General features: G+C 54.1%; 1 protein-coding gene across 2 annotated transcripts in view; it reads right to left on the bottom strand.

Annotated features, from left to right (window-relative positions):
• Positions 1-11,993, bottom strand: part of TRAF7 (TNF receptor associated factor 7) — a 42,149-nt gene extending 30,156 nt beyond the window's left edge. For both annotated transcript variants that reach the window (XM_061560785.1, XM_061560786.1), the window contains exons 1-3: positions 11,951-11,993; positions 1,447-1,599; positions 5-62 (exon numbers count right to left, since the gene is read on the bottom strand). In XM_061560785.1, the coding sequence (XP_061416769.1) occupies positions 5-62; positions 1,447-1,542 (154 nt within the window). In that variant the 5' untranslated portion in view covers positions 1,543-1,599; positions 11,951-11,993. The remainder of the gene's footprint in view (positions 1-4; positions 63-1,446; positions 1,600-11,950) is intronic.
• Between the last annotated feature and the right edge of the window lie 1,811 nt (positions 11,994-13,804).

Raw genomic sequence — 13,804 nt, 5'->3', positions numbered from 1 at the left:
TCACCCTTGGTGATGGTGGTGATGGTGGTGTACGCAGGCCCAAACGTTGTCTCCATCCTCGCCTGCCGTACACAACCAGAGCGTTACCCGACAGAGACAAACCAAAAATATCCCCCATATAGCCCGAACAGACATGCTGGGGCAAGTGCTGTTAGCAAGTAGCAGCTATGAAGGCCAGCACGGCACACGAGGAGGTGGGTGGCCAGCACCATACCTGGCCGCCTTTATCTCCCTAGTGGCGATGTTTACACACCGCACCGGGTACTAATCTGAGGCCGAGTCGACCTAGGGGAGGCTTAGGACCGGTTCAGATAATCGTCACTTGGTGTTGGCCGCGTGCAGGAATGGAACTCGGGTCGCCGGGTTCGTAGCGCAGAGCAGCGCTGACCGCTACCACTCTCAACGCCACAGTGGAGCTACAGAGGTACGCGGAGTTAGTACGTAGCGGTACAGGTACGGACACAGGTGCACACAGAAGAACAGGGTACTACACGAGTGTACATAGAAAGCGCAGGGACTACATTCGCTGCGCAGGCTTCTCCTGGCAAGCCAGATGTGTTGTAGCACCTCGACTCTCACGGGAGTGCGGAGTTTCACAACATTTGTGCAATCCACCAACGCTCACTCACCAACCCTCCCACAGTGCTGGATTAGAGGCCACCACTGGCGTAGAAGGTCTAGGTGGGTACTATAGGTGTAGGTGGTACTATAGGACTAGGTGTGTACTATAGGGCGAGGTGGTACTATAGGTCTGGGTGGGTACTATAGGACTAGGTGGTACTATAGGTGTAGGTGGTACTATAGGACTAGGTGGGTACTGTAGGTGTCTGTGGGCCACCCCCCTTCTTTCTCCCGATTCACCTTTACAGAAATATCTACGGATGTTTTTAACCCGTATACAATCATATGTTGGCTAAATAACGATATATTTTACGTTCTCAAATATTGTTCTTAAATTTTGGGACTTGTTTATCTGTTGATTCGGGGCCCCCTTGTGGCCGACTGGGCCCCCTATGCGTCGCATAACGCGACCACATACCCTCCCATAATAAAGGTTTTTTTGGGGTTAGATCACGTAAATATGTGTCGTTAAACCAGCCACCACCTGACACAGCTAATTAGTAAGGTCTGTCAAGTAAACAGAACTAGTACAGCACACTGGCACGTTGGAGAGCAAATCCACAATATTTACAATCGTAAACGGATTGGCATGTTCTGTTTCCCATGCCGGGTGGTGGCGGGTTTAACGACACATTTACATTTACGTGATCTAACCCCAAATTTTAAAAAAGCCTATATAATGGAATGATATTGGTCACAAAAGCCGACGTGTTAAACTACCCCCCCCCCGCCACCCACCACAATAGCTGCACCCCTGGGTTGTAGTTAGTGTAGTTGTGTGTAGCCTGTGTGCTGGAAGGCGGTGGGGGGGGGACTCTCTCTCACCACGCCCGGGGGGGACTGGCTGGCAGGCGAGGTGGTGGTTGGCACGCCGGCGCCGCTCGCGAACGGGCTGTACCAGCTGCCCCGGGCAGAGGCCATCCGCTCGCGGCAGCTGCGACAGCGGCGGCGGCGGCGCTACTGCACGGGCAGCACCGCCTACACTCGGACACACACGGACACACACGGACACGCGACACACTCAGTGGACACCGCACACACTACCACAGCAACCAAAACCCACAAGAGGCAATGGCCATGCGAGCAGGGCACCACGCACAAGAGGAGGCAAGACACATACACACACAACGCGGCACAAATGTCACGCGCGCACATAGGCAGAGTGCAACAACAACAACCGCCATTCGCCACTAAGTGGCGGTGACGTCACCACGACGCTTGTGCCAGGCCAAGTGCACCTTGAGGCCACGTGAAGTGTCGAACGCCCGCTGGCAGGAGGTCACGGGGCAGACCCAGTAGGTGCCATGGGTCGACTGACTGAGATGCCTGCCTCGGTCAGGCAGAGTGCGAACATGTACACACATACACCATGCACAAGAGGCACGTCGCAGAAGACGCACCACACAGCACGCACACAGCAAGCACACAAACAGCACACAAACAGCACACACAACACTTAGCAGCTCACGACACGTGCAACAGGGCACGCAAACGCACAGCGCACACAAAGTACAAAAAGCACACGACACACACACACATCAACGCGCGTTCCTCGCATACTCCGCGCGTCAACAACAACATTGCCAGCGGTTCTCGGCACTGCCGGCTATGGATGAATCATACACAGCCTCGATTGGTGACATCACAACAATAGAAGCAATAACAAGAATGTGAAATTTGCTGCTTCAGACGCTGTCTTTCCGACAGACCTGTTCTTCACCTGAGGACGGCTGCTTGCGTTGTGGCCGAAACGTCGTGAGAATTATTTGATTATGTTTTATTTTTATTATTTTATTATTTCCCTTCTACGTGACTTTACCGAAAGAACCAAGAAGAACAACAAGAATGTGAATCATACCCCGATTTACGTCCCTCGCCCCTTTAAACGTCGCTTCGCAGCTGCGTCGTCGTCACGCTATTAACACCGCGACCCGATTAGCGTCGACTCCACTCCACGCACTTTGACGTCGCCGACGGCATCGTCGTCCGTCCCGTCTCGTTACCCGTCGCCTCTCAGCCATCGCCTCCACCACCTCCTGCCCCGCCAATCGCTTTGATGGACGTCGGTTCGATATCCGCCGTCGCACCTTGCAGGAGCGTTGGTGTGCGGTGCTTTATCTGCAATATTTTGCCGTCTTTTCTTGGATTTTATGTTTGCACGTAGTCAGTCACTTGAAGATGTTTTCTTGTTCACGGTCTTGTTTTGTGTTTGTTGCGGTTGCACCCGATTCAAGAGCCAATTGGCTCATAGGGCTATACCTAATCAATGAAACTGAACCGAAGGAACGCTTCCCAGAGGTCGCAACCGGGTACCCGATACCCGTACCCTACCTGATACCCGGCTACCCGTACCCGGCCGGGTACGGGTACGGGTAGCCGTTTGCGACCCTGGTGCGGCCGGGTACGGGTAGGCCGTGAGTCATTGGTGAGTCACCGTTTGTCACTCATTTCGGGTAGGGTACGGGTACCCGTTTGTGACCCTGGTGCGGCCGGGTACGGGTACGGGTAGGCCGTGAGTCACTGGTGAGTCACTGTTTGTCACTCATTTCGGGTAGGGTACGGGTAAGGAATCAAAACCCGTTTGCGACCTCTGACGCTTCCCCGACGTAAATCGGGGTATCACTGCGACGTGACTCACCAAGGAAAGCCTCGCCGAGTCTCTGGCTCTCTCTCTCTCTCGGCTCCTGCTACGTCTCTGAATGTCTCTGTGAGGAGTTGGTCCTCAACGTTGTGAGAGCGTCTGCCCGCAGGAGCCGGAGTAAGGCTCAGCGTGCTCGCAGTCCCAGCTACACAGCCGTGTTCAGACCCCCCATCTCATGCCCGCCTGGCAGCCCAGGACGGCCTGGACTCCGAGTCTCACCGCTCAAACTACTAAGGGGCCGTCCATAAATGACGTCACGCGACTTTGGACGATTTTTGACCCCCCCCCCCGCTCGTCACATGGCGTCACAAAAAGTCAGTCCCCCCCCCCCTCAAATATGACGCCACAAAGCTCTGCCCCCCCCCTCCAAAACCATATTTCCATTTTGAATATAAAACATGCTTTAAATCGTTTTAAACTATTGTCATTGTAGTGCGTATTTAATGTAGCGCTGCACTCTGATGTTGTAGGAGAAAACTTTATTAAAAAGCCTATTTAGTTAAGTAGAACGTGTTGTCTATATTTATTTAAAGTTGCTCATTTTGATGTGACGTCACATTTCAACCCCCCCCCCTCATCAGTCACAAATGTCTGACCCCCCCCAGGTGCGTGACGTCATTTATGGACGGTCCCTTTATCAAGAAGCGACCTCGCTATCACAAATGATAGGCTCAACGAAGATGGCTTACCGTCGTGTGGAAATGTTTAGCAGCCAAACACCCTAAACGCGTGGTGATGTTGATTCTAAATGTGGAGGGAAAAAAACGGAGGACCCGGAGAAAAATCCCCGCGACCACGAGGGGAGAGACACGCAAACTCCAAATATGCAGCAGCAGGCGTCAGGGTCAGGATCGAACCCACGACCTCCTGCATACCAGGCGAGGTAGTTAACATCTCCTAGCCACCGTGATGATGATGAGAGAGACACGCAAACTCCACATATACAGCAGCAGGCGTCAGGGTCAGGATCGAACCCACGACCTCCTGCACACCAGGCGAGGTAGTTAACATCTCCTAGCCACCGTGATGATGATGAGAGAGACACGCAAACTCCACATATACAGCAGCAGGCGTCAGGGTCAGGATCGAACCCACGACCTCCTGTATACCAGGCGAGGGAGTTAACATCTCATAGCCACCGTGGCGCCCAGTGAGAGAAGAGATAGTGGCAGGAGTGATACCGAGGGAGGAAAGTGAGTGAAAGAGTGAGTGAGTTAAAGAGTGAGTGAGTGAAACAGTGAGTGAATGAGAGTGACTGAGAAGAGTGATGAGGAGTGAGGGGAGCGAGTGAGACGAGTGGGGGGCAGGAGTGAGTCAAAGAGGAGTGAAGGGAGAGTACTGAGCGAGAGAGTGAGGAGTGAGTGAGAGAGAGTGAGAGAGAGTGAGGGGAGTGATACTGAGAGTGGAGGGAGTGCTTGAGAGAGTGGTGAGTGAGTGAGGAGGGAGAGGGGAGTGAGTCAGAGAGGAGTTAAGAGAGAGTAGTGAGTTAGTGAGGAGTGAGTGAGAGAGTAGTGAGAGAATGAGTGATACTGAGAGCGGAGGGAGAGAGTAGTGAGTGAGAGAGTGAGTGAGGAGGGAGAGAGTGAGTGAGGAGGGTGAGGGGAGTGATACTCAGTGAGGAGAGAGTGAGTGAGAGAGTAGTTAGTGAGTGAGTAGTGAGTGTGAGTGAGTAGTGAGTGAGTGAGAGAGTGGTGAGTGAGTGAGTAGTGAGTGAGTGTGAGTGAGTGAGAGAGTAGTGAGTGAGAGTGGTGAGTGAGTGAGTAGTGAGTGAGTAGTGAGTGAGTAGTGAGTGAGTGTGAGTGAGTGTGTGAGTGAGTAGTGAGTGAGTGAGTAGTGAGTGAGTAGTGAGTGGGTGAGTGAGTAGTGAGTGAGTAAGAGAGTGGTGAGTGAGTGAGTAGTGAGTGAGTGTGTGAGTGAGTAGTGAGTGAGTGAGAGAGTGGTGAGTGAGTAGTGAGAGAGTAGTGAGTGAGAGAGTAGTTAGTGAGTGAATGAGTCAGAGATGAGTGAGGGAGAGGAGTGTGAGTGAGTAAGAGAGTGGTGAGTGAGTGAGAGAGTAGTGAGTGAGCGAGAGAGAGAGTGGTGAGTAGTGAGTGAGTAGTGAATGAGTGAGTAGTGAGTGAGGAGTGAGTGAGAGAGTAGTGAGTGGTGAGTGAGTGAGAGAGTGAGTGAGAGAGTAGTGAGTGAGTGAGGAGTGAGAGAGTGAGTGAGAGAGTAGTGAGTGAGTGAGTGAGGAGTGAGAGAGTAGTGAGTGAGTGAGGTGTGAGAGAGTGAGTGGGAGAGTAGTGAGTGAGTGAGGAGTGAGAGAGTGAGTGAGAGAGTAGTGAGTGAGTGAGGAGTGAGAGAGTGAGTGAGTCAGCGAGGAGTGAGGGAGAGGAGTGAATGAGGAGGATTGAGAGAGGAGGTGAGGAGTGAGTGGGTGAGTGAGAGAGCGGTGAGGAGTGAGTCAGTGAGTGAGAGAGGGGTGAGGAGTGAGTGAGTGAGAGAGGGGTGAGGAGTGAGTGAGTGAGAGAGGGGTGAGGAGTGAGTGAGTGAGTGAGAGAGGGGTGAGGAGTGAGTGGGTGAGTGAGAGAGGGGTGAGGAGTGAGTGAGTGAGAGAGGGGTGAGGAGTGAGTGAGTGAGTGAGAGAGGGGTGAGGAGTGGGTGAGTGAGAGAGGGGTGAGGAGTGGGTGAGTGAGAGAGGGGTGAGGAGTGAGTGAGTGAGAGAGGGGTGAGGAGTGGGTGAGTGAGAGAGGGGTGAGGAGTGAGTGAGTGAGAGAGGGGTGAGGAGTGGGTGAGTGAGAGAGGGGTGAGGAGTGAGTGAGAGAGGGGTGAGAAGTGGGTGAGTGAGAGAGGGGTGAGGAGTGAGTGAGTGAGAGAGGGGTGAGGAGTGGGTGAGTGAGAGAGGGGTGAGGAGTGAGTGGGTGAGAGAGGGGTGAGGAGTGGGTGAGTGAGAGAGGGGTGAGGAGTGAGTGAGTGAGAGAGGGGTGAGGAGTGGGTGAGTGAGAGAGGGGTGAGGAGTGGGTGAGTGAGAGAGGGGTGAGGAGTGAGTGAGTGAGAGAGGGGTGAGGAGTGGGTGAGTGAGAGAGGGGTGAGGAGTGAGTGAGTGAGAGAGGGGTGAGGAGTGAGTGAGTGAGAGAGGGTGAGGAGTGAGTGGGTGAGAGAGGGGTGAGGAGTGAGTGAGTGAGAGAGGGGTGAGGAGTGAGTGAGTGAGAGAGGGGTGAGGAGTGAGTGGGTGAGAGAGGGGTGAGGAGTGAGTGGGTGAGAGAGGGGTGAGGAGTGAGTGGGTGAGTGAGAGAGGGGTGAGGAGTGAGTGGGTGAGGGAGGGGTGAGGAGTGAGTGAGTGAGAGAGGGGTGAGGAGTGAGTGAGTGAGAGAGGGGTGAGGAGTGGGTGAGTGAGAGAGGGGTGAGGAGTGAGTGAGTGAGAGAGGGGTGAGGAGTGAGTGAGTGAGAGAGGGGTGAGGAGTGAGTGAGTGAGAGAGGGGTGAGGAGTGAGTGAGTGAGAGAAGGGTGAGGAGTGAGTGAGTGAGTGAGAGAGGGGTGAGGAGTGAGTGAGTGAGAGAGGGTGAGGAGTGAGTGAGTGAGAGAGGGGTGAGGAGTGGGTGAGTGAGAGAGGGGTGAGGAGTGAGGTGAGTGAGAGAGGGGTGAGGAGTGAGTGAGTGAGAGAGGGGTGAGGAGTGAGTGAGTGAGAGGGTGAGGAGGAGGAGTGAGAGAGGGTGAGAGGAGTGGGTGAGAGAGGGGTGAGGAGTGAGTGAGTGAGAGAGGGGTGATGAGTGAGTGGGTGAGAGAGGGGTGAGGAGTGAGTGAGTGAGAGAGGGGTGAGGAGTGAGTGGGTGAGAGAGGGGTGAGGAGTGAGTGGGTGAGAGAGGGGTGAGGAGTGAGTGGGTGAGAGAGGGGTGAGGAGTGAATGAGTGGGTGAACGAGGAGTGAGTGAGGGTGAGTGAGAGAGGGGTGAGGAGTGAGTGAGTGAGAGAGGGGTGAGGAGTGAGTGGGTGAGAGAGGGGTAAGGAGTGAGTGAGTGAGTGAGAGAGAGAGGGGTGAGGAGTGAGTGAGTGAGAGAGGGGTGAGGAGTGAGTGAGTGAGAGAGGGGTGAGGAGTGAGTGGGTGAGAGAGGGGTGAGGAGTGAGTGGGTGAGAGAGGGGTGAGGAGTGAGTGGGTGAGAGAGGGCTGAGGAGTGAATGAGTGGGTGAACGAGGAGTGAGTGAGGGTGAGTGAGAGGGGGGTGAGGAGTGAGTGAGTGAGTGAGAGAGGGGGGAGGAGTGAGTGGGTGAGAGAGGGGTGAGGAGTGAGTGGGTGAGAGAGGGGTGAGGAGTGAGTGAGTGAGAGAGGGGTGAGGAGTGAGTGGGTGAGAGAGGGGTGAGGAGTGAGTGGGTGAGTGAGAGAGGGGTGAGGAGTGAGTGAGTGAGAGAGGGGTGAGGAGTGAGTGAGTGAGAGAGGGGTGAGGAGTGAGTGGGTGAGATAGGGGTGAGGAGTGGGTGAGTGAGAGAGGGGTGAGGAGTGAGTGGGTGAGAGAGGGGTGAGGAGTGGGTGAGTGAGAGAGGGGTGAGGAGTGAGTGGGTGAGAGAGGGGTGAGGAGTGGGTGAGTGAGAGAGGGGTGAGGAGTGGGTGAGTGAGAGAGGGGTGAGGAGTGAGTGGGTGAGAGAGGGGTGAGGAGTGAGTGGGTGAGAGAGGGGTGAGGAGTGAATGAGTGGGTGAACGAGGAGTGAGTGAGGGTGAGTGAGAGGGGGGTGAGGAGTGAGTGAGTGAGTGAGAGAGGGGTGACGAGTGAATGAGTGGGTGAGTGAGGAGTGAGTGAGTGAGGGTGAGTGAGAGAGGGGTGAGGAGTGAGTGAGGAGTGAGTGAGGAGTGAGTGGGTGAGGAGTGAGTGAGTGGGTGAGGAGGAAGTGGGTGAGGGTGAGGAGTGGGTGAGTGAGTGAGTGAGTGAGAGAGGGGTGAGTGTGAGTGAGTGAGGAGTGAGTGGGTGAGTGAGGAGCGAGTGGGTGAGGAGTGAGTGGGTGAGGGTGAGGAGGAGGAGGTGAGGAGTGAGGAGTGAGTGAGAGAGGGGTGAGTGAGTGAGTGAGGAGTGAATGGGTGAGTGAGGAGCGAGTGGGTGAGGAGTGAGTGAGTGGGTGAGGAGTGAGTGAGGAGTGAGTGGGTGAGGAGTGAGTGAGTGGGTGAGGAGGAAGTGGGTGAGGGTGAGGAGTGGGTGAGTGAGTGAGTGAGAGAGGGGTGAGGAGTGAGTGGGTGAGTGAGGAGTGAGTGGGTGAGGAGTGAGTGAGTGAGTGAGTGGGTGAGGAGTGAGTGAGTGAGTGGGTGAGGAGTGAGTGGGTGAGTGAGGAGTGAGTGGGTGAGGAGTGAGTGGGTGAGTGAGGAGTGAGTGGGTGAGGAGTGAGTGAGTGAGTGGGTGAGGAGTGAGTGGGTGAGTGAGGAGTGAGTGGGTGAGGAGTGGGTGAGTGAGTGAGGGTGAGTGAGGGTGAGGAGTGAGTGAGAGAGGGGTGAGGAGTGAGTGAGTGAGTGAGGAGTGAGTGAGTGAGGGTGAGGAGGAGATGAGTGAGGAGCGAGTGAGTGAGGAGTGAGTGGGTGAGGGTGAGGAGAAGGAGGAGGAGGTGAGTGAGTGAGGGTGAAGAGGAGGAGAGGGGTGAGTGAGTGAGGGTGAGGAGGAGATGAGTGAGTGGGTGGGTGAGGGTGAGTGAGGAGTGAGTGAGTGTGAGTGAATGAGGGTGAGGAGGAGCGAGTGGGTGAGGAGTGAGTGGGTGAGTGAGTAAGAGTGAGGAGTGAGTGGGTGAGTGAGAGAGGGGTGAGTGTGAGTGGGTGAGGAGTGAGTGGGTGAGTGAGTAAGAGTGAGGAGTGAGTGGGTGAGTGAGAGAGGGGTGAGTGTGAGTGGGTGAGGAGTGAGTGGGTGAGTGAGTAAGAGTGAGGAGTGAGTGGGTGAGTGAGAGAGGGGTGAGTGTGAGTGGGTGAGGAGTGAGTGGGTGAGTGAGTAAGAGTGAGGAGTGAGTGGGTGAGTGAGAGAGGGGTGAGTGTGAGTGGGTGAGGAGTGAGTGGGTGAGTGAGTAAGAGTGAGGAGTGAGTGGGTGAGTGAGAGAGGGGTGAGTGTGAGTGGGTGAGGAGTGAGTGGGTGAGTGAGTAAGAGTGAGGAGTGAGTGGGTGAGTGAGAGAGGGGTGAGTGTGAGTGGGTGAGGAGTGAGTGGGTGAGTGAGTAAGAGTGAAGAGTGAGTGGGTGAGTGAGAGAGGGGTGAGTGTGAGTGGGTGAGGAGTGAGTGGGTGAGTGAGGGCTGAGGAGTGAATGAGTGGGTGAACGAGGAGTGAGTGAGGGTGAGTGAGAGGGGGGTGAGGAGTGAGTGAGTGAGTGAGAGAGGGGTGAGGAGTGAGTGGGGGAGAGAGGGGTGAGGAGTGAGTGGGTGAGAGAGGGGGGAGGAGTGAGTGAGTGAGAGAGGGGTGAGGAGTGAGTGGGTGAGAGAGGGGTGAGGAGTGAGTGGGTGAGTGAGAGAGGGGTGAGGAGTGAGTGAGTGAGAGAGGGGTGAGGAGTGAGTGGGGGAGAGAGGGGTGAGGAGTGAGTGGGTGAGATAGGGGTGAGGAGTGGGTGAGTGAGAGAGGGGTGAGGAGTGAGTGGGTGAGAGAGGGGTGAGGAGTGGGTGAGTGAGAGAGGGGTGAGGAGTGAGTGGGTGAGAGAAAGGTGAGGAGTGGGTGAGTGAGAGAGGGGTGAGGAGTGGGTGAGTGAGAGAGGGGTGAGGAGTGAGTGGGTGAGAGAGGGGTGAGGAGTGAGTGGGTGAGAGAGGGGTGAGGAGTGAATGAGTGGGTGAACGAGGAGTGAGGGAGGGTGGGTGAGAGGGGGGTGAGGAGTGAGTGAGTGAGTGAGTGAGAGAGGGGTGACGAGTGAATGAGTGGGTGAGTGAGGAGTGAGTGAGTGAGGGTGAGTGAGAGAGGGGTGAGGAGTGAGTGAGGAGTGAGTGAGGAGTGAGTGGGTGAGGAGTGAGTGAGTGGGTGAGGAGGAAGTGGGTGAGGGTGAGGAGTGGGGGGGGGAGGGAGTGAGTGAGAGAGGGGTGAGAGTGAGTGAGTGAGGAGTGAGTGGGTGAGTGAGGAGCGAGTGGGTGAGGAGTGAGTGGGTGAGGGTGAGGAGGAGGAGGTGAGGAGTGAGGAGTGAGTGAGAGAGGGGTGAGTGAGTGAGTGAGGAGTGAATGGGTGAGTGAGGAGCGAGTGGGTGAGGAGTGAGTGAGTGGGTGAGGAGTGAGTGAGGAGTGAGTGGGTGAGGAGTGAGTGAGTGGGTGAGGAGGAAGTGGGTGAGGGTGAGGAGTGGGTGAGTGAGTGAGTGAGAGAGGGGTGAGGAGTGAGTGGGTGAGTGAGGAGTGAGTGGGTGAGGAGTGAGTGAGTGAGTGAGTGGGTGAGGAGTGAGTGAGTGAGTGGGTGAGGAGTGAGTGGGTGAGTGAGGAGTGAGAGGGTGAGGAGTGAGTGGGTGAGTGAGGAGTGAGTGGGTGAGGAGTGAGTGAGTGAGTGGGTGAGGAGTGAGTGGGTGAGTGAGGAGTGAGTGGGTGAGGAGTGGGTGAGTGAGTGAGGGTGAGTGAGGGTGAGGAGTGAGTGAGAGAGGGGTGAGGAGTGAGTGAGTGAGTGAGGAGTGAGTGAGTGAGGGTGAGGAGGAGGAGATGAGTGAGGAGCGAGTGAGTGAGGAGTGAGTGGGTGAGGGTGAGGAGAAGGAGGAGGAGGTGAGTGAGTGAGGGTGAGGAGGAGATGAGTGAGTGGGTGGGTGAGGGTGAGTGAGGAGTGAGTGAGTGTGAGTGAGTGAGGGTGAGGAGGAGCGAGTGGGTGAGGAGTGAGTGGGTGAGTGAGTAAGAGTGAGGAGTGAGTGGGTGAGTGAGAGAGGGGTGAGTGTGAGTGGATGAGGAGTGAGTGGGTGAGTGAGTAAGAGTGAGGAGTGAGTGGGTGAGTGAGAGAGGGGTGAGTGTGAGTGGGTGAGGAGTGAGTGGGTGAGTGAGTAAGAGTGAGGAGTGAGTGGGTGAGTGAGAGAGGGGTGAGTGTGAGTGGGTGAGGAGTGAGTGGGTGAGTGAGTAAGAGTGAGGAGTGAGTGGGTGAGTGAGAGAGGGGTGAGTGTGAGTGGGTGAGGAGTGAGTGGGTGAGTGAGTAAGAGTGAGGAGTGAGTGGGTGAGTGAGAGAGGGGTGAGTGTGAGTGGGTGAGGAGTGAGTGGGTGAGTGAGTAAGAGTGAGGAGTGAGTGGGTGAGTGAGAGAGGGGGTGAGTGTGAGTGGGTGAGGAGTGAGTGGGGGAGTGAGTAAGAGTGAGGAGTGAGTGGGTGAGTGAGAGAGGGGTGAGTGTGAGTGGGTGAGGAGTGAGTGGGTGAGTGAGTAAGAGTGAGGAGTGAGTGGGTGAGTGAGAGAGGGGTGAGTGTGAGTGGGTGAGGAGTGAGTGGGTGAGTGAGTAAGAGTGAGGAGTGAGTGGGTGAGTGAGAGAGGGGTGAGTGTGAGTGGGTGAGGAGTGAGTGGGGGAGTGAGTAAGAGTGAGGAGTGAGTGGGTGAGTGAGAGAGGAGATGAGTGAGGAGTGAGTGAGAGAGGGGTGAGGGTGAGGAGGGTGAGGGTGAGTGAGTGAGAGTGGGGTGAGTGGTGAGTGAGGAGGAGGAGATGTGTGAGTGAGGAGTGAGTGAGTGAGTGAGTGTGAGGGGTGAGTGAGGAGTGGGTGAGTGAGTAAGAGAGGGGTGAGTGTGAGTGAGGAGTGGGTGAGTTGGAGAGAGTTCGCATCCCTCACCTCCACACGGGGTGCTCTTCCTCCTCACGGGCCTCCAGTGACGGCGCCTTTGATTGGTCGACGCGTCGGCGAGTTCGATGCCACCGCCCAATCACAGCGAGGCGGACCAACACATTACACCCATTTATTTGGGTGGAATCAACTTCGCTTAATACAGGAATTTGTAAAAAAAAAAACGAATAAATCTATTTAAACACTTTAATCAGAAGAATAATTCAATTAATATTAGATTTATATACGTAGATAAACAATGTAAACGCAATATTGTATCGTCTTACAATACTTAATTTTCCATTCCCCCCCGCTCTACGGGAAAGTGGTATCACCCACGGGTATTTAAGCGCCCATCGCGCTCCACTCGGTCTTGTGTCTTCGTGGAGGTGAGTTGGAGTGGTCCACTTATAGCTCGTAGTGCGATCTTAACAGTTTAGATTCGTTTAAAAGTTAAATACTTTAATTATGTGTATTGGTTGGATTTATATTAACTGCTTGGTAGTAGCGCTTTGGTAAAACTCGATTTAAAGCACTTTATCCGTCTTGGATTGGTCGTCCACGTGGGTCGAGGCCTAGGCCTTTGGTTTAAGCCCGTTTGGCCTAACCACGCGCGCGGTAAATGGGGTTCGTCAGCGGGGTGCGAGTTTTAAAGCGCGGCTTAATCCGCAAGATAAATGCTACAGCGATTGATTTTGTATAGTTACACGGTGGGTGGTGAGGGCTTCATCCAGCAGTGGATGAACTAAGGGCTCTCCAGTCTGCCGTGACCTTCCAACGCGCAGTCGCCGTTAACGCCGCCCTGGAAGGGCAACGTTTCGGGCATTGTACCTTTGAAAGGCATTGTCCGAATCGTCGCCGGTTTGTATTTTTGGGCGGGCGCGTAGTGTTTTAGACGAATGTCCCAAGTTGACTTTCGAGTTTGACGAACCCCGCTGTAAACGCGTTTCGGTATCCGAAAAGGTAAAAAAGTAATTTGACTGAAATAATTTGTTTTGCTTAAACCACGCCATCTATCTACATGGTGGTCTAGATGTATTGTGACCCCCCCCCCCCCCACCCAATTTAGTCCCCTTAATATTTTTTTACGCGAGGTTTGTTTTAAATATTTAAAGGGTGAAAAAAATTATGGTTAATGTATGGGGGAGGGGCGGTCACAGGACATGTGGACCACCCTGTAGGTTCATCGTTATTGTATACGACGTCTTTCTGTAAGGAGCGGCCTCTTTGTCTTGACGCGCAAGGGATCGTACGTGCAGGATGGAAATCGCGATTCCCGCGTGAACCACGTGGTCGACTGCTTCTTCGCTTGGCATGGCCGGCTGCAGCTGCTGCTGCACCACGTGGCTTTTAAAACTTAAAACCCACGCGCGCGTTTCGGATATTACTGTACTGTGCGTAGACTTAAACGCGTTTTTAGGATTTATAATTGTTTTTTTTTGTTCAGGCGTGATATCGGTTACCTTACAATAAATGATTTGACAACGGTGCGTATACAAGAAACGTTACCTTGTTGGGAAGAAAGATGTTGGGATCTATCCAAAACCGATTTTATTGTCCCTGGATTAATCCGGTTCGAGTCGATGGCATGTATGATGAAATATATATATTTGAGATGCAGTACGGTGATGCGTGGACAAATGTGTATACTGGAGACCTGAGAGCCTCGTAGCTCATTGGATTCCTCCGGAAAAAAATTAACCCGTAAAAACAAAGTTTTTCACTATAAATCCTTTGTGTGGCATCGGTTTTATTTTATTATTCATTTCTGTTTTTCTTGAGTAAGAGTTTAATTTTTATCACATTGGTATTTTAAATTAAATATGAGATTTTTTTCTTCAAAAGTGGCACATTTTGGAAGAA

The sequence above is a fragment of the Lethenteron reissneri genome, chromosome 26 (genome assembly GCF_015708825.2).
Source record: "Lethenteron reissneri isolate LAM-NWPU_2019-01 chromosome 26, ASM1570882v1, whole genome shotgun sequence".
Taxonomy (NCBI): Eukaryota; Metazoa; Chordata; class Hyperoartia; order Petromyzontiformes; family Petromyzontidae; genus Lethenteron; species Lethenteron reissneri.
Note: the sequence above shows the minus strand (reverse complement) of the source record. Positions and strands in the feature narration are given on the sequence as shown.